The sequence below is a fragment of the Lepisma saccharinum genome, chromosome 2 (assembly GCF_977018435.1).
Source record: "Lepisma saccharinum chromosome 2, izLepSacc3.1, whole genome shotgun sequence".
Lineage (NCBI taxonomy): Eukaryota > Metazoa > Arthropoda > Insecta > Zygentoma > Lepismatidae > Lepisma > Lepisma saccharinum.
In genome coordinates, this window is record NC_139230.1 from 108,411,252 (window position 1) to 108,437,438 (window position 26,187).

Genomic DNA, 26,187 nt, shown 5'->3' on the forward strand with positions numbered 1-26,187 from the left:
AGATATCTTCTATAACGGCTGAGGGTTCGACGTGCTGACCAACGTCACCTCGTTGCCAGTTGAAGATAACTCTAGGTAGGATTGTGGAAGGGAGACTGACAGTCGGGAGATAGCCCATGGCCCTTCGAGGTTTTAAAATATGAAAACTATTCCTTCCGTGAATCTAATTTCTCGTCATTGTCACGTGAGATTTCTTTTCAGTATGACTCCTGCAATACTAATTAGTTCCTAAGTAGGATAATGAAATGGACAAAGAGATATTAAATTATGAGTTCACTGTTTAAAAATTTTGCATTAACACATTTTTATATTCACATACCTCTTTACAAATTCCTGAGCACGTCACGACAAATGAACCAATCTAGTGCACACTAGAGCCTTGGCTTATCGATATGGGGTATCCTACAATTACACTCAAACCAGAACCTCAATTCTCGAAGCTGTAGCCTCTCCATGTAAAACGATTGCGCCGTAAATATAGTAGATTTTGCTTAAATGTTTTATGACATTCATACCACCTTTATTTCATTTGCTACAAAGGAGCGTTTGGGTGTGTTGTTTATAAAGAGGCGGGTGGGGATTATATTTCTAATGCATATTGAACGCATTAGTCTTAACTCATAATCATGCCGTAGGAAGGAACGAATTCGTGGGGTAGTGGTTATCGCACTGGGTTGTCACTCTAATGGTCGTGGGTTCAAATCCGCACGGTGGCAAAAACTTTTCGTAAGCTTTATTCGTTCCCATTGTTACTATTTGAATTAGTCATCTTTGAAACTAACAACGAAAGATTATACAATTAACTCTATCTCTTTCAAAATGGATGGTAATATGAAAACAGGTTTCTTCTTATAAGAATTGGAAATTTTAGTGGTCTCAACGCATCTAAAATCCAAAATACTAGATCGACGTTATTTTCTACTGAATTCTAAATCCACGTTATACACAGATAGGCTAATGGGGCATGGACCTACAGTTTAAAGTGAGATACGAACCACTATGTGTCTCCACTTTTTATCCCGCACTGAACGTAAAACAAACAGCTCCCCGCCCCCATTTTTAAAACAAATTTACATTAAATATGGTATTTATAAGATAATCATCATTGATTTGATTGTTTTTATTACTGAACGTCAAATAAAACATTTTCCACAATCACCTCTTCGTCCCATCTCTCCCAATATCTTTCTGTCCCTCTCTTTTCCCCCTTCCCCACCCCCCACACACATGTATCAAAATAAATATTTTCTTAGGTTTGTATGTGTATAAATATAACATTAAATACCCCCAAAAATACTATTTATTTTCTACTTTCCGTCACCCCTCTCCCACTCCCAGAACCCCTCATTATTATTGGCATTCGCCAGACCAAGTGGTAATGTATCGACGTCTTGTAATCGGTGTGTCCTTTTCCGAGTTCCAGTCAGGTCGCATAATGTTTCAGATTCCAATTTAAATGTATCCCGAGTCGTGATTAGCCTATGTGTGCAAAAAGTGATGTTAAAACGAACTCTTGACCTCAATAATACAAGTTGTGTATTTTCTTTCAGCTGTGGTTCCCTCTTTTCGCGAGAAATAACGAATTAACCTAATCATTAACTCAACAAATAAAAATGCATCTCTAAATTAATTAATGAAAACTGTTATTACACCCAAACCACTATTTTATCGTAAATGTAAATGAAATGTCATCTCACGTAGTGAAAACAATGTGAAAATTGTTCTAATGAGTGATAGGTATATGATTGTCAAACACATACATGAATACATTATATTAAGCTCTTGAACTATAATTGGGACAATTTAATACTAATTTGAAACGATTAAAAGTATTAAAACGACAAAGTAAACTTTTGCGCAATCTTTCTGCCGATTCGCATTATTGAAACAATATTTAACCAATGGGGACGTTATCTCATATTTGGAAATGCTGCATTGGTTGAACTTCCTGTGGACAAGACCGTGAGTCACGCCTCCTGCTCCTCAGAATCGAACTTCACTCTGATTGGAGGATCGTATATTTCACAACACTTCCTTGTTTCAGAGCTACCAACATAATTTCGTAAGACGTTGGACTTAGAAAAAATCCATGCGACAAATTTTTTGAACATGACTGTACCTAAGGTTGTGGGGGAGGTTAGTCACGTTTATGGGGGAATCCAACGGTATATGGGCCAAGCAGTCTTGAAGAACGTGACTAGTAAGGCTATCAGGGCTCTGAATCATCGTCTCTATGTCCGCTTGAATGCGGAGTGCCTGGCTCTTGTGGTGCACATGTGCAAGATTCAAGCCTCCCCCAGCATTATGTAAACACAAGGTCTCGTGTTTTACACGTAACAGCTGCCCATTCCACACAAACCAATTCACTGCACTTTTCAGCTTTGTTACATCAAGCATTCGCATTGGAAGTATTTTGGCTATAAACCACACTTTCGAAAGAGCATATACATTAACAAACGTGACTCGCGATGGCAAGCTAATGTTTCGAAACTTATTAATTTGTAGCACTGCTTTTACACACCCAATCAGAGCTACTGAGCCAGCCTGGCCTCGCCTGCATTAACATCTCTACGCTGGGAGGAACCAGGCAGTGTGGAAGTCTCCTGTGTTTCAAAGGCAACAGATCCCTTTGCGGTAGCACTGGCAGAGATGATTCCACACAGGTAAAACAGGGACAGCGCGAAATCAGGCGAGGCCAGGTCGGCTCAGTAGCTCAGTGGTTAGAGAAATTGTACGGTATGCCAGAGACCCAGGTTCGTGTCCTGGTCAAGCCTGCATTTTTTGCTGAAAATTTCTACGTAGTACATCTCCTGTGTGTGCTAATCTTCAATAATAATACAAACTCTTAACAATTTGTGGGAGCATTTGTTGGTGTTTGACTAGTCGTAAAACAGTTGCTTTGTGAGGTACAGCAGAAGCCGGGTATTTTTTTTGAAAACCTCTTGCACATGAGTGTAAGAATGAGTAGTAAAATACTCTTCAGCAATGCACATGCGCTGCACCAAAGAATACGCCATGCTGAATCAATTAAAAGAACATTCATAGTAGCGTCGAAAGTGAGCGAAGAGAATTCAGTGTAACCAGGGACAGACTAGGATTCTCTCAAGAGTCCAATTTCGGCACAAAATCTAAGTTTATGATTTTTCATGTAAATGTATAGCCAATACTTAGACACATGTGGCATGCGTCTGTTGACAATATTTTGACCTGCTAGCATTGTCATATATGTCCCAAAAATGACACTTTTTCACTCAACCCATAAAATCACCAATAAAAAATCCATCAAATGTTGCACATGACCAATATTGGTCACAAATGACAGATTGACATGGCACCAGTCATCAGACATCTAATTATGACCTTTCCAAAATTTCTTATGTATTTTTCTCATTCAAAAGTGCATTTCTGGAAAAGTTTTAACGCTGCCTTCCGCCAGTTATTAATTTATCTAAATTTTCTGTATGGAGAAAACTGATAATTTTAAGGATTGAAAAATATCTCAATGGGTGAGACTTTATAATGCAGAAAACCCGGTGTAAATATCTCTTACGGTTTTCATGATATACATTTTCAAAGTTTGGGTTGTGCAACTTTTGAAACACTCTTTATGAGAAGCTGAGCATAGGAAATAGGGTTTTGGGGGACAAAGAGTAAGAAATTATTACTGACTCTCTGGAATGTTCACAACGTTGATTTAAAAAAAAAATCATTTGCTAACTTACGCTGTACTGCAATTTGAACTTAGAATCATCAAAATTTCAAACATATTACAGCATAAAATCACAGTCGCCAGGCTGAAAATTTTAGTCACCATGGCGACCTGGCGACCGGGATTTTTCGAGCCCTGCCCTTTCTTGATTCTCTTATGAAAAATGTATTTATAATTCAGCTTGCTTAAAATATTTCCATTATAAATAATAAATTAATTACAATGTACAAGTTATTTATATTTTCACTACTTCATCGCACTCTTTTACCTCTTGGATTAATCGCGATGATGATAATGGATGACGAAGTGATTAAATGGTGATGGGATGAACACAGTGATATACACGCACATGACTATGGTTCGAACCTGGGACATCTGGCTTCCTAGAGCATTACTCTGACAGTATTGCCATGGAGATAGGTAAGATAAGTTTTTAAAACACACTTCCTGCAGGGTTGAAAAAAGTAACACCTTGTTACCATTTGTGGTTTGGCTTATTTTACTTCACTTTCCCGTTATGAAGATGGGGATGGGTAATGTATGATGGACACACAAACACCCATGCCCAGGTTGGGATTCAAACCTGTAACCTCTGGCATCATAGCGCGATGGACACTAATATTGAATAATCCGGGCTTGATCTATAATTCAAAGTGGAATTCGAACCACTTTTAGTATTCCTCTACCCCGAGACTGAACTCGGGGCCGCTTCATTACATGGCAACAGTTACCATGGTGTCATCAGTTCAATAAAATCAACATTCAATCTTATCGTTGCAATTAGCCTGGAAAGGCAGAAAATAATTTGTACTCTCTCGTAGTTTCTTGATCAGTCAAAAATCCAAATAAATGAAAATACCTTAACATTGACTTGTAAACATCATCATCACCAGCACCAGAACATACTGATTGGTTTGTTCACTTTGGCCAACTCTTTTCGGTAAACGGTCCTCATGGAATTGATTTTCCTTACTACTGTACTGTTCGCTGAAGTGTCAACCTCTTTGTACTTTTGTAATAAGCTTTCATAGGCCTGATTCTTCTTGTCCTGGTCACTTTAGTTCTTTGATTTTAGTAGCTACAAACACGGAAATTTCTTGTAGAGTTCCCATGCAGCATTGCCAAACGTAAGACCAGTCTGTTCCTCCTCCCTAACAACGCTTGTCACTACACCCGATGAGGTGAAGGATTTATTGTCGTCTCTTTCAGCTCACCGTGCCCTAGGACGATATCAACACCATGTTCCTCAGGAAAACTGTGCAATCCCTGTGCTATCCCCTTTCCATCTCTTGAACAGATGTTTTTCGGAAGGCATCTTTCCTCACGCTTGGAAACAAGCTAACATCACACCGATTCACAAAAGTGGTAACAAAAATTTTGTTTCATCTTACAGACCAATCTCCTTACTCTCTCCTCTGTCCATCATCTGTGAAAAAGTAATCAAAGACAGACTGTACAAATTTGTTTCTCCGTACTTAAGCTCTAAGCAACATGGTTTTCTTCCTGGTAGCTCCTGTCTTACAAACCTGTCTGTTTTACTCTCACATGCTATGAAATGCATTTCAAATAATTCACAATTAGATGTAATATACTTTGATCTGGCCAAAGCCTTTGATACTGTTCGTCATCGTCTTCTGATTCACAAATTATGCAATAGATTCAACATTCATGGCAAATTTCTCACCCTTCTCACAGATTACCTTAGCGATCGCCAACAACGTGTCGTTCTTCCTGGAACTGTTTCTAACTTTCTTCCTGTCCTCTCTGGAGTTCCACAGGGTAGTGTTCTAGGACCTCTCTTGTTCATATTATTCATCGATGACCTTGCCGACCATCTCACAGCTCCCTCTAGCAATTACCTTCTTTTCGCAGATGACTGTAAAATTTTCAGGGAAATCTCCACTTCTGGCGATACTCATCTTCTTCAGAATGACATAGCAACATTTACTTCCTGGTGCCTGACATGGGACCTTACATTACATCCTGACAAGTGTACTACTCTCACTATCTCTCTCAAGAAGAATCTTTTAAAGTCATCTTACTCCATCTCTGGCAATAACATCAAAGCAGTATCCTCTCATAAGGACCTAGGCATTGTTTTCGACCAAAAGCTCACATTTGAGGAACATATTTTATGCACCACAAAAAAGGCCATGCGTCTCTTAGGTTTACTCTACCGTTTCACTGAAATTAGTGACATCTCAGCCCTCACTTTGTACTTCAAATCATTCATCTCCCCAATAATAGAATACTGCTCTCCCGTCTGGTCCATGGCATGTCCCACTCACCTCTCCAGAATCGATTCAGTCTTTAACTTCTTCCTAGCTATAGTCCGTCATAGGGTTCCCTCATTATGCAATTTTTCATCTCCGCATCTCTTGTCTTTTCTAAACTTACAAACAGCTTATCAGCGACGTTTGCAGAATGATTTCAGTTACTTATACAAAATTGTGAATGGCAAAATCCGCTGCAACACACTCCTTGAGGAATTCCACTTTAGAGTACCTATGCACACAACTCGCAATACAAGGTTATTTTATACAAAAAAAACCTAGACTGGAAATTCAAAAAAGATCTCTCTTTTATAGACTTGCCACACAATACAATGATCTCCCCTCAAATATTGATATATTTTCCTCAGAGTTTGCCTTTCGGTCTTCTATCAGAAAAAATACTTGTAATTAATATCACATAGTGCCATCTCTTACTTATTTTTTTGTTCATTTGCTATTCACTTTTATGTTGTTTTGTTACTCTTAATTATTTCTTATTTATTTTTTATTTATTTATTTTATTTTTTAAATTTTTTTATCTTTATGCTTATTATAATTATTGCTTTCTCATTGTTGACAATTTCAGTGTAAAATGACCACCTGTGCTGTATCTGAAATTTTCTCAAATAAATAAATAAATAAATAAATAAATGAACTCCGCTAATAACTCACGTGAACACTGATGAAGATTTTTCATCGCACAAAAACGAATTTATCAAGAAAAAAAGAGAGCAACATTTTCGAATTCCATTAATAGTGTTTCAGCACTAGGGTCAAAGGGAAACTAAGTGACAGTTGTACAAAAGACTGAGGGAAGCGTCCACATGCACAGACTTGATTGCGCAGATGTTTGAGATTTGCGCAGACATCTATGCTCTTGGGCTCAGTCTTTGCTTGACAATTTCCGAATGTGCTCAGTTCTAAAATTCTTGTCCACATGCTACGTCTTGCATGCACACTTCGTGCATGCACAAGAAAGACGTAGCATGTGGACTGGCGATTTAGATTATGGCAGGTATTTTAGTGAGGGGGGATTGGGCATTAAATTGAGGGGGAGTTTCCAATTCTTGTGTGTTACTATTGTCTTAGATTTTATGGGGATTATGATTATGACATGGTTTGAGGAGATGAATATTTGGTTTGAAGGGACGAATGACATGATTTGGAGGATTCATGATATTATTTTGGAGGAAGCATGATACAATTTGGGGGGACACATGGCATGCATTGGGGGGGACAGATGACATGATTTGTCCTCCTCCGTGGCTGTGCGGTGTAAGGCTCTATGCCTTGGACTCCGACTGCGGGATGGCATGGGTTTGAGTCTGCCTGGGTTCAGTCTCTGGGTTTTCAGCCTGTGTATAGGACTAGTGGCAACACATCATCATGAGGAAAGGTGGGGAGCTATGAGTGAGTAGCGTAACCTGGTCACAGATATATCCTATAATGGCTGGGGATTCGATGTGCTGGCCTCACGTCACCCCATTACTGGTTGAAGATGTCCACACCTCTAGGTAGGATTGTGGGAGGGAGACTGGCAGTCGAGAAATAGGCAAAGGCCCTTACAGGCTGTAGAGCCATGGGTTATATTATTAAATAGATGCCTTGAATTGGGGGACGTGCCATTGGGTTTGGGGGGAAGGGTACCTCTGCACCAAAGGAATGAATAATCACTCTTTGCAGCTGCTATCAATTACCTGCAGTTCAGGACTAGCATGGTGAGTGGATTTTCATGAGCTTCTTGCGAACAATTTCCTAATTCTGTTCACAGACTCATCGGGTGTATGCAGCAGCATAGTGCTCTTCATTTTACACACAGACCCAGTCTCTTCAAAGTGTTGTATACCAAGAGTAAATGTTCTTCCGAGATGGTAGATTACTACCAAAAAGCATGCAGAAATATCTTTGAACCATTGTGATGGAATCAATCTATGCCAACTCCAACATACAATATACCTTCTGCTGGTTATATGCCATTATGTTACACTAGTGATCTTGGCAGAGCAGTGGCCAAACAGCATAAATGTGCCAAGTGGGCACAAAACTTCCCAAGTTTTTCTTCATATCGATTAGTGTCTCAGATATATAATATATATTCAATGAAACCAAAAACACTTGTTGTATGCATTTGAAAATGGCTGTCCAATGTCCCCCTCGCCCAAAGTTTCCTTCAAAAGCTGCATACAATATAAAAACCTATTTCAAAATTCTGAGATACCTTCTGTGTAGCCCCTTAGTTGGTGGTCATCTGAGTTCAAACCACCACATTTTGAGTTACCCTGAAGGTTTTCATGCAGTTGCATTCAATCTTTTAACATTTATATCAATTTCAATAATCTGTATTAGCATAAAATCAAAATTTGTTATTTACTTATATACAGTGAGTATATACTTGTCAAAGACAACGTTTTGGTGGCAACTGCCCCCTTCTTCAGGTCAAGAAGTCAGCTTTACGGAAATCCACAAAGCTTCGTCATTTAGAAAGGATATAGGTTTTTACGTGGACAGGTTGAATGCTAGGATAACAAATGACTAAAACAGGACTATTCCCACATTTTAAAATCCCTTAAAACTTATCATTTAATAATAATTAAATGATCTCATCACAATATTAGGAAGATAATACAGAAAAGTAATCATAATGTCGAACTGCATGTTTCAGTATGTATTTTGGGGAATAAAATTTTAACTTGGCAAAAATAACAAAAGAGATGATATTTAACTACTCCACGATTTTAACTACACAGGATTTGAGCCAAACACCACTGACTTTTGCACATCATTTTAAAATATGACAATATAAAAAACACCTTAATAAGAGGATCTCTTGCCTTTCTAGTCATATTAATCTTTACTGCATACACATCTTTTCTAAGGCTTTACATTCATTCTCATTTTAATTTGCAACTTTCAAAATGTTCTCTCAAATTAATTTTCCTTACTTTTCATTATTGTTCTACTTCTCTGAGTTATAATTGTGATGATGATTGTAATGAGTTAAAACTTATAATGAGTTTTAAGGGATTTTAAAATGTGGGAATAGTCCTGTTTTAGTCATTTGTTATCCTAGCATTCAACCTGTCCACGTAAAAACCTATATCCTTTCTAAATGACGAGGCTTTGTAGATTTCCGTAAAACCGACTTCTTGACCTGTAGAAGGGGGCAGTTCCCACAGAAATGTTGCCTTTGACAAGTATATACTCACTGTATGTAAGTAAATAACAAATTTTGATTTTATGCTTATATATGATAGTGAGTAAGTCGCATGCATCCAAAATATGAAATCAATAATCTGGTAACATCAAAACTAATCAGTTTATGTTCAGTTCCTCATATGGAACATAGGAATCCATTTGCATTTGTTCCTTCTTAAATTTGATCACATCATTTATAATCATCATCACAATTATAGCTCAGAGAAGTAGAACAATAATGAAAAGTAAGGAAAATTAATTTGAGAGAACATTTTGAAAGTTGCAAATTAAAATGAGAATGAATGTAAAGCCTTAGAAAAGATGTGTATACAGTAAAGATTAATATGACTAGAAAGGCAAGAGATCCTCTTATTAAGGTGTCTTTTATATTGTCATATTTTAAAATGATGTGCAAAAGTCAGTGGTGTTTGGCTCAAATCCTGTGTAGTTAAAATCGTGGATTAGTTAAATATCATCTCTTTTGTTATTTTTGCCAAGTTAAAATTTTATTCCCCAAAATACATACTGAAACATGCAGTTCGACATTATGATTACATTTTCATATTATCTTTCTGATAGTGTTGAGGTCATTTAATTTTTATTCAAACATAAAATACATTAATTTTAGTTTTGTTATGCAAAAAGGTTTGGTCAGATTCAACATTCACCACAATGTACAAAAGAAAAGAAAATATTTTACTGTATTAGCAGAAAACAAGAGTGTTTAAAACACATCTATGTTTTCATTATTAGTTGAATTATGAGTTCAATTTGCATGATGAGGATTCAGAGGTTTGAATGTAGTCCCCATTAGCTTTTGTGTGTATCAAGCAAGTCTAAAAAAAAGTCAACTACCTTCAATCTGCAGTCTAAAAAAAGGACTAATATTATGGTACAGAAAAAAATGGTTTTCCATACAAGAAACTATTCAAAGAGAGCTTTAGGATTGTACTTGACACTATTTGTAATTGTTTTGGGAAGCCTCTCACTAAGCATATTACATGGCAATGTGTAGCATACCCTGGGAAAAAATTGATGGCATGCCTTTGTCTGATACCTGCTATGAAATTCCATCTTCCACCAGGGTCCTCACATAGGGGGATCAGTTGGAACACACAGTACCAAGGCCCTGCTATCAAAGGTGTCCATGTGAATGACTAAATAATACTGATAATCTTTCTCATACAATCAAGTAGAATTCCTTTTATTATGTTGCCATGCCTTTTTAGTAAATAAAAACAATTTATTTTATTCGATAAAAACAGGTGAAACAATAATAAAGTCTGTTACTGCTTTATGCTTACAAGCAATGATTTACTGTAATCTTATAGACTTTTCATACTCAGATCTTCATATGTGGAGGCCTGGGGTTAAAAACAGCATGAGCAGCCCCTATATACAATTTCAGTTATATCATTTAGGTTATACAGGGTCATCCGTTTGAGATGTCAGAAAAGTAAACCTTTATACACAAGAGGTTAATGTACATATCTCTGAGCAGCTTGTTGTAATATAAGCAGAAAGGATGTAAGTTTCGAATGAGTGGAGGTTTACTGACTTCAGCTGCGTGGCGGCAGTAACATGCATGTAATACTGGAAAATTTCGCATATCATACGACACACTGTGTGTGCTGTTGTGACGTGATCACCAACTTTGTTACCATACACATTAGCGCTGCCATGTGGCCGAAGTCTGTAAACCTCCACTCATTCGAAACTTACATCCTTTGTGCTTATATTACAACAAGCTGCTCACAGATACGTACTTTAACCTCTTGTGTATAAAGGTTTACTTTTCTGACATATCAAACGGATGACCCTGTATTATTTATATTTTTACCACATTTCGAGTATCTTATTATTATTTTTAATTTTGAGCCCCCTTTTAAAATATTTTCTCCAAGTGAAACCTCTTTCTCGGATAAAGGCTTCGATGTTGCAAGCATAAATTCGAAATTAGTTAATTTACTTATGTAAAGTGAGTATACAGAAGTCGACTATTATGTGCATACGTAAAGCTTCGTCATTTAGAAAGGATCACGGTATATGTATGGACAGGTTAAATGTTAGGATGACTAATGACTAAAACATGGTAAAACTGTTAAAACCTGTAATGTTACTCTATCACAGCTCCATGTTGACAGGAGCAAATATGTTCAATTACTATTAAAAATTGTTAAAACCGGTGAGGTTACCCTAACACTCATACACGTAGACAGGAACTGGTATGCTTTCAAATGCTCGAGGTTGCGAGTGAGTCACTTTTATCCTTCCCCTTACTCCCCCTCTCCTGCTGTTATGTAATTTCAAACGAGAAGTCGCGTATGATACTTGCCTCCCACTCAACGTCTGGGTTAACCTTGAAACTGATTTCTTTATATTCTTGATTATTCCATTTCTTCAACATTCCTAACCAAATTTCATCAATATTCCCATCATCCCTATTCAGCTTATTTTCTCTATCTTTACATATAAATGAGGCCTCGTAAACATTCCTGCTTAATAATTTGTCTTCCTTGCGTATAACTTCCCGAGTGATTATCTCATGCTCCTCTTCTAATACATGCTCCAATAATCCCATGCGGGGGTTTCCATCTCCAATATCTTTATCATGCTCTTTCCATCTAATCCCCATACTTCTGCCAGTTTGCCCCACATATTCTTTCTTACACTGACATTTGATTCTATATACACCATTTTTTCCTTCTAATTCATCGCAATTTCTTTTCCCCTCTCTTTTGTAACTACTAAAGTGTTTTTCTATGCATTTAGGGGCTTTCATCCCACATTTAATTTTGTATGTTTTTGTTACTTTTTCCACTTTTTCCGACACTCCCCTGAAGTACGGGATAGCCACTTACCTATATTCCCCTTTTTCCTCACTTACATCCTCCTCTTCTTTTTCCTCCCCCTTATTTACTCCATCTTTATTTTCAACCTTAGAGCATATTTTTCTCACCCAACTTAAACCCCCGCACGGGATTATCAGAGCATGTATTAGAAGAGGAGCATGAGATAATCACTCGGCAAGTTATACGCAAGGAAGACAAATTATTAAGCAGGAATGTTTACGAGGCCTCATTTATATGTAAAGATAGAGAAAATAAGCTGAATAGGGATGATGGGAATATTGATGAAATTTGGTTAGGAATGTTGAAGAAATGGAATAATCAAGAATATAAAGAAATCAGTTTCAAGGTTAACCCAGACGTTGAGTGGGAGGCAAGTATCATACGCGACTTCTCGTTTGAAATTACATAACAGCAGGAGAGGGGGAGTAAGGGGAAGGATAAAAGTGACTCACTCGCAACCTCGAGCATTTGAAAGCATACCAGTTCCTGTCTACGTGTATGAGTGTTAGGGTAACCTCACCGGTTTTAACAATTTTTAATAGTAATTGAACATACTTGTTCCTGTCAATATGGAGCTGTGATAAAGTAACATTACGCGTTTTAACAATTTTTATAGCAGTTTTAGCAATTTTACCATGTTTTAGTCATTAGTCATCCTAACATTTAACCTGTCCATACATATACTTTGATCCTTTCTAAATGACGAAGCTTTACGTATGCACATAATAGCAGACTTCATGACCTGAAGAAGGGGGCAGTTGCCACCGAAACATCGTCTATGACAACTATATACTCACTTTACTTAAGTAAATTAACTAATTTCGAATTTATGCTTATATATGACAGTGAGTAAGTCGCACGGAACCAAAAAATGAATTGGATGTTGTAGCCTGCCAAGTCTCTCCTTTCCCTAAATCTGGGCCTAAACAGTAGTATAAAGTCTCAAAAATATCATCAAAGTTTGTTTGAAGTTTATCTTATGCTCAGATAACCTATCAACATTGGGCCTTCAGTTCAAAGTGGAATCCAAAATACTGTGCCTCCACAGGATATCAAACCAGGGACCTACTGATCACGAAGTGACAGCATTATCACTACAAATTCAGTCTTGTATTAAATCTCATTTCTTGAAAGTTTAAAAAAAATACTTGCAATTAGTAGCATGCAGGGTTTCACACAAAGGTGCCAAATATTAACAGCATCTGGTATATTGTAAAGCAGATAAAATACATAAGACAACACTATGGTGAGCTGAAATCACCACTCAAAACACACCACAAGGTGTCAATTCAGTAATTTATTTTCCTTTTTTTGAATACCTGTTGTCATTCTCCCTACTTTTTAGTTTGGCTCTATTTGTTGTATAAGGAAAATGTGAGGTGAAAAACAATTATTTAGACAGTGCACTCTGTGATATAATGATTTATGCACTTTATAAAAATGACCTCAAGATTAGAAGAAGTTATCTTCGGTGAATATGAAGTTAAAAAACTATAATATTCTGTCTTTCTTTAATAATAACTTCATGCTTGGTAAATGGTATAAAAAGAACAGATATATATATGGTATGTCCATATATTTAAAGTATGATCATTGTGTATTCAAAATGGAAAATTATGTGATTGTGTTCATCAGGGGCCAGCTATTGTATTTTGTGCCAAGCCCAAAAATTTGATATGAGGACCTGGAACTATTTATTAAATTCAAGTCCCCACTATTCTTTCCCTCTTCTCTGCAAGTTTATTTTTATTTGTTGGCAACCATATATAAATTGAATATAAAATTTTGTACAACACAACACACTACAGTATGTGTAAAAATTAATAAGAAAAAATCACTTAAACATGTTTAACCATTGTACTTTCTTGTTTCTTCAAAGAAGAAACTGATAAACTTTAGGCCACAAGAAGTAAAACTAATTCGTAAGTTCTAATGTGCAAGGGAAAATAGTAAATAAGAAAGGCTTACCATAAAACTCAAATCAAAATAGCTCACCTTATGCTAATTTGAGTCCTTATTGCAGAACCAGCCATACTAACTTGCTTCTCAGGAGGAATAGAGTTTTCAGTTTTAATGTCTGCTAATGTGTGTTCCTCAGTTTTTTCTGCTTTTAGTGTTGTAGGGTTCATATCAGCATCATATAAACCTCTAAATTCAGAGAACTTATTACATGGATGAGAAGCTGTAGTAGACACAGTTCTGAACTTTCCAAGTTTCTTTTCCATGATATATTTTGGATAAAGTTCTCTATAAAAAAATATTTTTTAAAAAATTATTTATGAAATTCATGCAGGTAAACATCGATTGATGAGGTTTGAAAAAAACAAAAGTTAGTTTCAAATGTTATCATGCATATCATAATGATTAAAACTACAGGATCAGGATTCAACAAAATGTCAATAATAGAAATCAAATAACATCAGCTTACCATGTTTCTTCTGGTGAATGTTGATATGCCTATTCTACACTATTCTACCTAGTTGTTGCAGTTGAAACAGCAGATTTCATTGGAGAATTGGAAGCAAACATAAAAGCTGAAGCCATGTTATGATCAATCCAACAAGTCTTCAGCAGCCAATGATGTATGGATATTAAATCTGGCTTTGAGAAACCGAGTAATGGAGTCTTGAATCATGCTGGGAACAGTTAAATCATTGCAACAATATACAACAAGCATAGTTGAAAATCCTCTCGGAGAGATGTCGAAAAAAAAGTATAGGGTCAAGAGCCTATTATTCTAACAGTGAAAATTTCTTCCTGGTAAGGAAAGAGGATTACACTCTGAAGTGATATGTCTTGGGTTCCTCAGTTAGAACACATATCACCCACTGCTCAATTTCCTCTCTAGTACTAGATGTCAGGAAAATATCCAACAATGAATGCACCACTTCTGTACGATCTCCATACAGTTTGGTGTGGATCAGATTCAATAAATACCTCCATTATTGGATACAGAATGGTAATTGATTGATTGATTGATTTAAAATTTATGGGTGCGTTGGCACTTAAGGCCATTTTGCACCCTTCTATGTATACGGGGAAATATCCCCTTATCTAAAATTCTGACAGAAAACTAAAAAAGGGGAGTAAATAGCCCCTTGGGAAAAACTAAAAGTGCAGGTTGTAAAAAGACCTGCACGAGACAAACACAACACATTAAAAAGTCAGAACAAACAAACTAAAAACATCCTTACAGATGGTGGAAGAGTCCAGCTCTTTGCAGAAAACTAAAAACATTTGATAAAATACTGCTGTCATCACCCAAGAGGGATGACAAACAGCCGGAAAGGTTAAAAGTCTGCCGGAGGTAAGCAAGATCGACACATTCTCGTTGAATGTGTCGAATGCTTAAAATAACATTACAAACACGACACAACGGAGGGTCCAGCCCTTGTAGCAAGTGACTATGTGTAAGACGGCTGTGTCCTAGATTCATGCGGGTAAGAATAACTTCTTCTCGCCGAGAGGGGCAGGACAAGGAACGCCAAGCACCTATGGTGGGCTTAACAGCGTGAAGCTTGTTCCCCGTTTCCATATCCCACTCGGCCTGCCATATGTCAAGAAGGCAACAACGGAACACATTCTGCAGGTCGCTAGCTGGAAAAAGGTGAACGAGAACGTTGCTATCTGCATCAGCAGACTTGGCTGCAGCATCAGCTGCTTCGTTCCCCTGGATGCCCACATGGCTAGGGACCCAACAGAAGTGTACATCCGCACTGGCAGATAAGGACACAAGCCGTCTGAATATGCGTTGCGCTACCGGATGCCGGGAATACGGCGAATCCAGAGTCTGCAACACGCGGGTCGAATCACTGCACACAAGGACTTTCTTCAGACCATTGACGTCTGCAAAGTCCAGTGCCTTTAGAATGGCGTACAACTCTGCCGTATAGATGGAACAGGCAGGATGTATTGAGTAACTGGAACTTTGAGAGTCTAGAACGAAGGCACAACCAACTGATTCGACTGTCTTGGACCCATCCGTGTAAAACACATTAAAATTGGGGTGCTTCGCACGAAGTTCTAAAAACCGTTGCTGGTATACAACCATTGGTGTTTCTGCTTTTGGAAGGGCAGTCAGAGAAAAATCGATGGAAGGTGCAGGAAACTCCCAGGTAGGGAGAGGCGGAATGAGTGGAGAGATGCCAGGAAGATCACTGTCAACACCAAGTGCTGACAGGATCTCGTCTGCACGAACACCAAATGGTCTAGTGACACTAGGGTGGAGCCGATACCTTGCCAGCCTACCCTCATCTGATACGGCATGATAGGATGAATGTGAGGGCATCGAGCGAAGATGGAGGAAGTAGTTCACTACCAGCCGCTGTCTTCGCAGAGACAGCGACGGCTCAGATGCCTCTACGTATAAACTGGCGACTGGACTGGTACAAAAGGCACCAGAGCACACACATATACCAGCATGGTGGACGGTGTCTAGGATGCGAAGTCTAGATGGGCGGGCAGAAGAATACACAACACATCCATAATCAAGATTCGACCTTATGAGTGTACGGTACAGGCGAAGCAGTACCGTCCTATCAGCACCCCAAGAAGTATGAGATAAAACACGTAAAAGGTTGAGAACTCGAAGACAAGAGAACTTTAACTGGCGAAGGTGAGGTAGCCATGTTAATTTCTTATCGAAAATGAGGCCCAGGAAGCGGACCTCATTCACGAAGCACAGGGGAGATTTCCCCATGTACAGGTCAGGATCTACATGACATGTACGCTGACGACAAAAGTGAACACACTCGGATTTCGTGGATGAGAAAGTGAAACCTGTTTGGGAGGACCACTCAACCAAACAGTTTATCGTCAGTTGGAGTTGACGAGAAGCTGACGAGAGATTCCGTGAGCGACAAAAGATCGTGAGGTCGTCTACATACAGAAGACCATGTACAGGGGCAACAATGCTTGCCATAACACTGTTCACTGCTATGGCAAACAGAGTCACACTAAGTACGCTGCCCTGCGGGACACCGTTCTCTTGTTCGTGAAGATCCGATAAAGAGCTCCCAACACGTACTCGGAAAAAACGATGAGATAAAAAGTTTTGAATAAAGTACGCCATATGGGCACGGACGCCCCAAGAATGGAGCTGCTTTATGATGCCAAAGCACCACATTGTGTCATATGCTTTTTGGAGGTCAAATAAAACTGCAACTAAATGTTCCTTGTTGAGGAATGCATCCTGAATGTGTGTTTCCAGCTGAACCAGATGATCCAGTGTGGAACGGTTGGAGCGAAAACCACATTGAAAATTACTTATCAGTTTTCCTCCAAAAACCAGGTGAGATGCTTGTTGATCATGCGTTCCATCAACTTGCACACACAGCTAGTTAAGGCAATAGGCCTATAACTCGAGGCTGCGGTGCATTGTTTACCTGGTTTCAGGATGGGAACGATAATTGCTTCTTTCCAGGAGGTAGGGAAAGAGTCCTCCAACCAAAGCCTGTTGAATACCGCCAGAAGGAAATGTTTTGCTCCAATGGGCAGATGACGAAGCATCTCATAGTGAATCTTGTCCACTCCAGGAGCTGTATTCTTAGAATCCCGAAGCGCCTGATCGAACTCCCATTCAGTGAATGGAGAGTTGTATGGCTCAGTGTTATGACTTCGAAAAACTAGAGGGCGTCGTTCCTGATGGTCCTTCTCACGGCGGAAACGTGGTTCATAATTTTCCAAGCTAGACGCATCAGAAAACTGTGTGGCCAAGATATTAGCTATGTCTCCAGAATCTGTGTACAACATCCCATCGTGCTCCAGAGCACTCAGAGGAGTAGATGTACCCCCCTGGATGCGACGTACTTTGGTCCAAACGGCTTTCGACAAAGCCTGCTTCGTCAGAGAAGACACGTATTGGACCCAGCATGCCTTCTTACTGGCTCGAATGAGCCGACGGGCACGCTTAATGCGGAACTGCTCAAGATTTGTGGCAGTGTGGTTCCTCTTGAATCAATCTAGGGCATGATTACGGTCCTTGATGGCTGCACTGATCTCCGCAGTCCACCAGGGGACTGGGCGTCACCTCGCAGGTCCACTGGGATGTGGAATGGAGGTGCGTGCAGCATCATGCACTCGTGACACAAATATATCTAAGGCGTCGATGGCTGGCAAAGTCAACGCAAGATCGACTTCAAGGTCCACTGCACGCTCGAAGGCACCCCAGTCGGCCTGACTGAGATGCCAGTGAGGTGGTTGTTCACGTGAGTGCTGGAGGTGTTCGAAAGTTAGAAAGAGTGGGAAGTGATCACTCCCACAGAGATCAGGGTGAAGGCTCCAAGATGTGGTAGGAGCAAGGCTGGGACTGCAGAAGGACAAGTCCAACGCAGAGTATGTGCCTGAGGAAGAACTGAAATATGTGGGAGTCCCATCATTCAGCAACGTTAAAGCTGATGCCTCACAGAATTGATCTACAATTTGACCCCGGGGCTCTGTACGAACGGAGCCCCACAAACGATGGTAGGAATTATAATCGCCCAAAAGAACTACAGGAGACGGAAGTTGTCGAATATAGAAAGGAGGTCCTCAAGGGAGAATCGCTCCTCCCTTGTGATGTAGACACAGCACACAGATATTGGCTGTGGTAGATGGACCCACACGGCAACAGCTTGGAGGGGGGTGGTGAGAAAGATTGGCGTTGAGTGGATGGTATCTCGAACACCGATTGCAACACCACCGTGTGCACGACGACCCTTAGGAAGCTTGTCGGTGCGGTAAAGCGTGTATCCATTCAGAATCACTGATTCATTTGGACAAAAATGTGTCTCTTGGAGACATATGATGGCAGGGTCAAATTCAGATATTAAGATTTGCAGTTCCTCGAGATGTGTTCGGAAACCGTTAAGGTTCCATTGGAGACAATAAGCCATGGCTGTAGGTATGATAGTTACCTTTTAAGGCATACTCTATTTCTAGGCCCTGTCACCTTCATAAATTCTTCATCCGCGGCTTCGTCCTGTCTCATGTCCTCGGGTAAGGACACAGAGGGCAAAGGGGATGAAGAAGGGGGAGTGGGGGTGGGTGCTTTCAGCCCCCGCCGGGCAGCTTTCAGCTGCGCTTTAAGTCTCAGGGTGGTCAATGCCACCCTGACTAGAGAGCTACTGGACTTGAGAAAATATTCTTTGGTATGACCTGCTTGAACTTTTTCTCTGTGGAGCGAGGCGTGGTTGCTGGTTTCCTCGAAGCAGGGCGAGCTACGATGGGAAATGTTGTTGTTTGAGTGGACACGTCGCTAGTTTGTACCCCTACGTGCAAGAGCAGCTGCAGCAACTGTAGCGAATGGCACAGGTAAAGTGGTGCATATACTTTCACGGAGACGTTGTTTTGCTTCACCAGCGGAGATTTTCTCTGTGACGACCAACTCTCTGATTTTCTTCTCTTGTTGGAAAGAGGGGCAGTCACGATGCCAGACTGGGTGCTCGCCTTGGCAAATAATGCATTTGGGACCAGAAGAACAAGGTTCGGTCCCATGATCAGGCTTACTACACTTACCACAAAGGGCGGTAGTGGCCTTGCAGGAAGGCTGAGTGTGCCCAAAGTGCTGGCATTTGAAACACCTCATTGGGTTAGGGATGTACGGCCGGACTTTCAGTCTCAAATATCCAGCCCGTACCCTATCTGGGAGAGTGGTCGTTTGGAACATCAGTATAATGGAAGCAGTTGGCACAAGTTCTCTGGATTTTCGCGTCTTTATTCACTGCACTGCGGTGACATGTTGGTCTGAGAGTGCTTCAAGGATCTCTTCCTCCTCAGCATTTAGCAGATCCCAGTGGCGAATTACACCTTTACTACTGTTAAGTTGATGGTGATGTTCAACATTAACAGGGAAGTCGCCCAAACATCTTAGCTTTAAAAGGTTGTTTGTCTGGCGATCTGTGCTGGTCTGCATAAGTAGACTCCCGTTTCGCAGCTTTTATATTTCTGGTACATCTGAACCAGCGGCGTAGTCTAGCTGTTTCTTGATAAGAAATGGTCACAAGTCCTTCAATGTAGCAGCTCCATGTTTCTTTGTTGTTGCAGAATCATCATTACTATCGGTATTCTGTACTATGCTAATTACAAGATAACGTGGCACGTTACTTGTCTTTTCCACCAAATGAAGCGGGCTCAAAGGCCACGCTCGTTTTGGGGGTTTTCCCCCATTTGTGTTGTTTTTTGTACCCATACAAATTATATTTAGTGTGGAGGGTCCATAAATTGTCGCCTCGACATGCCCTCTATGCCGAGGAAGGCCTACCCCCAAAAATGGAGGCTACTCGAGGACCAAACCGAAATCCCCGAGGCCACATTCGCGACTGCACCTACCCCTGCAGCCAACACTGTCCCATCGGCACGTGCAACTCACACCTTGGGATAGGTTTCTTTATCGAGGTTGTCTCCTCTAGCAGGACCCTTAGTTATAGGGATGTCAAAGATATGGAGATCAATGACGTGATGGAATGGTGAAAACGTGAGATATGGATGTGAAGAATGGATGAAATGATGAGATGAAAATGGCCTCCCAACTAAGCCCCCTCACCCCGTCAAGGCAGTCCTACATAGAGAGGGCAGAATGGTAACAATAAGGTCCATTTGGAGACCCATTGAATCTTACCAGAATTTTCCAAATGATTGTTTCACCAAATGCTGCATTTATATCCTTAGATATCTTTGATGTTGAATATCACAATTTAAACTTGCAATGAAAAAGCAAATACATTTCAATTGATTTGGTGGTTCACTTCAACTTCACCATGTTTTCTATCACCACCGCACATGGAAAACACAATGACAGCCCATGGTAAAATGGCATGTGACTAGGGTGACCAGACATATACATTAAAAAAGAGGACAGAGCATGGTGAAAAAGGAGGACACAGCAAAAAATGGCAATACATTTGCCATTACTCATAATTTAATCAATATAAAAATCTTATCAACACTCTGCTCACAGATACTTCCCATACAATCTTTTTAAATAATTTCTGCTTACATGTAAGCAATGAAAGAAATCTCCTAATCTATTATTTAACAAATGAGAGTCATAATGAATATCTATAATTTGAAGCACAGAATTTTACTCCTTTCTTAATTCTTGAATATTAGAATGAAATACATTCCCATAAGTGAATGCAAATATATCAAGTAAGCTTTGCTTTAACTTACTTCAAAAAACCAATTTAAAAATTCAGGCAGTTTAGATTGGGCCAATAAATATGATTTTAATGCCACAAACATTTCTAGCACTCTTTCAACACCACCTTACACTTCACCTCATATTCATTTCTTCCATCCTTTAAAAGATGGATATTTTCTTGCAAGATCATTTTGAATTTACACTTTTGCTTCGTTATTTCATAAAAGTAAATATTACTTAAAAATCAAATTCTCACTATGCATTTATGTATCGCGTATGTATGACTGGAAAAGGAATTGGTGGAGTGGTTAGCATGCCGCACTACAATGCCAGGGGTCACGGGTTTGAATCCTGGTCTGGACATGGATGTTCTTTGTGAGTGTCCCTTCATCAAAATCATCATATCAGCACTCATCCTCATCTTCGCGATTAGCCAAAAGTGGCGGAAAAGTGAAGTAAAATAAACCAAATCAATCAGTCAAAAAGGAACTGCACAGACTACATGCGTTCCAGTAGTCTCAGAGGACAAAGGAAAGCATTAGAATAATCCTATGACTAGGGGTATGCAGGACATAACTGTATTGGTTGGGATGCGAAATTTTTTAAATCACAAGTTGAGAAATTTTCGGTACAAGAAATGGTAAAAATTTCTCGACGCTGTGAAAATCTCAAATTCTACATGTCATTTTCCCTTAAGTGATTGTTTTTGCATTTCTGGAATGAAAACTAACAATTTTCGAGAAGTGTCAGACACTTACAATGCAGAAAACGTCACTTTTAAAATTATCTTTTGGAATATTCCAACTGGTAGGGATTCCAAAAAGTAGGGAAATCATTTCCTGAAGCCGGGATCAGGATGGGAAATTTCTTTTACCAATTTCGGTACCAACTTTTCAGGATCCCGCACACTTCTATGACTCAGTTGTGAAAGTGATCATGTGATCCCAGATGCTAGGTGAGCATTGTTTGAATACTTAATGCATCCCAAATGATCTGCCTTAAATGATGATCGTTATGTGTGGAAGCATCCTCTGTGCAGCACATTTACTATGGTTGATACTATACTCCTTCCAAAAATGGACATCTATTGATTTCTAAAAAATCCGCCCGGACGCCAGACAGACACCTAAAAAGGAGGACATATCTGGATAAAAGAGGATGTCTGGTCACCCTACATGTGACATATCACAAGTATCTTTTCTGCAGAACACACCTACAGCAAAATAAGACAAAGTAGATTGGCTCTACCTACCATTTCAACTGCTACAACTTAATAGTAACCAATATACTGAAGTACTTAAGAAAGTTATGCTTTATAAGGAGGAGGAATATGTATATTTACAGAATGCATACTACAATTGCCCTTCAAAGTAAATTATTCTAAATTTATAACTGGGATGTGCAAAAAAATTGTGAATACAATACAATAATGGAATGCATAAAAAAACAAACTAATGCAGCATATATTCCTTACCAAGAAAAATTAAGCTTGGAACCTCTCTTTAGTGGCATATTGCACTAATTATTATGTTGACACATCAGTATCCTGACTATTGCATCACCTGAATACACAAGGACAAGCTCCTGATAAAAATGATTATCTACTAATATGTTATGCAGGTGTATAAATGCAGGGATGGGCCCTTTATAAAAAAAATCTATAACCACACAATAAAAACAATACACTAACTGTATAATAACAGTTAGAAAAGCCAATGGAGGGGTAAGGTAGAGATATTAAAATATCACACATGAGAAACCTGATAATACCTCCAGTCGTCAAAGCCTAGTCAGTCTGCAATGGTTGTTGCAGTTTCAGGATGGAATGTGAGTAGATACCTGACATTTCTGCAAGAATTTTCTTACTCTTGACAATTTTGTTAAGTCGAATTTGCACTGATATTTCTCTAATATAAAATTATACAAAGCTACTTACTCAGTATGTTTTGCTGTGTAAAGTACTATGCTACACAGTAACACACAATCATAATCAAATGTCAGTACTAGATATTTTATTCCTAGGTTTAATGGATGGGATGGGATAAATTCAATGACCTTGTTCTTTTCCTTTAGCAGCTTACAACAAGACAAACATTCCACTTGTGTCCAAATTGTCTTTGATTGCATTTCTTTACCAAGATTCTTTCCAATATTAAAGGTTGTCCTTTCTACCACCACCAAATGCATTATAACATTTAATAATGCCCTTCGAATACACTTCCTTCAGAACATTTGCTTACATAGCATTCACATTTGTCAAAAAATTTCAATGATTTATATCGTTTAAAATTGCATATTTTGTACTCCTTCCAAAGTAACCTAGCAGTTAACACTAGTATTCTGGTAGATGCACTAATACTTAAAATTGTAATTCGAATTGTGCTTAGCTACTGGCTTAAACTCTATCTGGCCTCTGAGGGGCAGATTGAAAATGAGATGGCATTTTTGTGTGGTACAGCTGGACACTGGAGGAACAGAAGTATTGAATGTGGTTGGTAGGTTTTATGTGGATGAATGTTGCCTGCTGACCTCCTGCACTGTACATGTCTACATTCATTCCAGGTGATTTTGCTGGTGGAATAGGATGGGGTGAGTTTGAGAGTGCTGAACTGCTTAAGATGGTTCAGAAAGGGGAAGAGGAAAGGTTCCCCATATGTCCAAAGGATAAAGAGGAGTGATTTCAGGAGTTGGGAGCCCAGAAACTCTTGTTCAAATCTGTCCATGAAAAGATTGGCATATGGCTGTGCTGCATATTCAACTCAGGACATGGTGTAGTCTGGGCTACCTGCATGAAATGGAAAAATACACACCAGTTCCTCATTCACAACACACATTATTCCAGATCTCAACAGCCTTTCTTGTCAACCTGGATCACTGTTCAGCAATCCTCTCAATATTCCTGTCTTGAAACTCACATAATAATATAAATTAACACTGAATTCATGAAGACAGAGAGAGAGACAGAAAAAGTCTCCAAAACATCAGAGTAAAAGTAAACCCTTGGTTAAAAGTCCAAGTAAATCAATATGACACAAAATCACATTTTTCAAATGGCTTGAATCTTGCACAAGGTTGTATTGTTGTAATGTTCTCCTTTAAAAATTGTAGACATAATAGAAGAATTTGACAGAGATTGTTAAAAATTTAACAGCATAGATCTTTCCAGTGTTTATTCACAAGGCAATATTTTTTTGTAACCACTGCAAGAAAGACATGCATAGATAATTAATCTGAAAAAAAAAAAATAAAAAAAATATGCACATTACATTATCATGAAGCTTTTATATCTGATGGTAAAAATGTGTACATAATTTCTAAACATGGTTTATCTGTACCACCGATATATCATCTCCACGAAAAGTATTGAGTATCGTGCTTGCTTGTATCATTCTCTTTTCCAGTGCGGCATTTCCCGTCACAAACAGAAGAGTATTTCATGTATTAAAAATTAAGTTCAGTTCATTACATTAGCATGGAAAAAACGACATGGTAAGATATGTATGTCGTACATACATTAGCAGACCGAGAAAAGAATGGGAAGTTTGACACAATAATTATTTAGTATATGAACATATTGTTCAAAATATTGTGTTTTTTTTCCAGTACAACAAAAATAATTTGCTAAAAATGTTCATTACATTGTCACAAGATTATTTTATATAAAGTTTGCAAAATTTGTTTATTATTAGTGGCCTATGTGGAAAATCTGAAATTCGTTGTTCTGGTTAACTATGTATAATAGACATGTGAACTAAACACTGTTAGGCTTGTCTGTGAATGGTAAAAATTGAGTGATTACACTCAATCTTACATGTCACAAATTTCTTGTTCATTGGCATCATTGTATTATTTTGAAAGTATATATTATTATAACATATTGAATTAAATAAAAAAAGAGTAATAAAATAATGTAAAAATGAAACTGATTGTAACTTTTACCTGCAGCTTGTGAGAATTAAGTAGTACTTTAAGTGCAATATTGTCTTCTCTGACATTCTCTGCGGTTCATATGAAGGATAATCATGAGCTACAATCAATGTAACATCAAAATCATCTGTTTGTTTTGTGTCATTAATATCTCTGTATGACACACGGTGAGGACTCCTTAATTGTACTAGAACATACTCATTATCCTGTAACACAAAAGAGTATATGAGAACTACTATTACATAGAACATGACATTGTTTGCGACAATTTAAAAATAAAAAAAAAACAATTATAGTTCTAAGTACTTGTCATCATCTTTGAAGGGTTTGCACCTATTATATTTGATAAAACCTTTGGTGCAGTAATTAGTATATCATCCTGAAAAAATGAGGTGTTATGAGTTTGTATCATGTGTAAGCAGTGGCATGGTGAAGTATCTGAACAAGATAACAAACATATGGCTAATGTTCTAAATAGTATTCCATAAAATGAATTTGATTTGTGTATCTCGTACACTTCAATTAAAAAAAAAAGTCTGTTCTTGTCACTATTATTGTTCTGTCATATTTCGATTTTGGCAATAAAACATCATTTTTCTACTTCTCTCAATAAATCACAATGATGATGATAAATGATGAAGTTATAACAGGACACATACAATGACACAACTATGCCTTAACCAGATTAGAAGCTAGGGCCCCGGACAAAGCTTTCTTGGCTTGTTCACCATAGAGCACAAATCGTATCAAAAGAAAAATTGTGACAGATAACATCAACTGAGGAGTGCATCCGGATTAAAGGTGCATGTTACAAGTTAACTCATGATATTTGCGCATATGGCAGCAAAATGCAGTATTTACCTGAAGAAGGCAGGTTTTCAAAGCTCGACCTTATAAAGGGAAACTTTGAAACTGAATTTTTCGATTTTCAGTCTTTTTTGGAAGAATAATCAGATTCTCAAAAAAAAAATTCGTTTTTGTATCTCCAAAAATTGTTAGTTTCATTTTTCGAAAAATCTTCTGTTTTTAGATTTCTGAAAAAAAAAATGTGCCTTCCTTTTCGTTTTTAGAAAAGGGGTTTTCAATTTTAAATGTTTCGAAAGAGAGTGGCCA

At 38.5% G+C, this 26,187-nt stretch overlaps 1 protein-coding gene across 1 annotated transcript in view; it reads right to left on the minus strand.

Moving 5' to 3' along the window:
- The window catches only part of LOC145984107 (KICSTOR complex protein SZT2-like), a 324,200-nt gene that overhangs the window by 60,743 nt on the left and 237,270 nt on the right, over positions 1-26,187 (minus strand). Inside the window, exons 21-22 of the mRNA XM_083117530.1 lie at positions 25,087-25,280; positions 14,025-14,276 (exon numbers count right to left, since the gene is read on the minus strand). Coding sequence (XP_082973656.1) covers positions 14,025-14,276; positions 25,087-25,280 — 446 coding nt within the window. The remainder of the gene's footprint in view (positions 1-14,024; positions 14,277-25,086; positions 25,281-26,187) is intronic.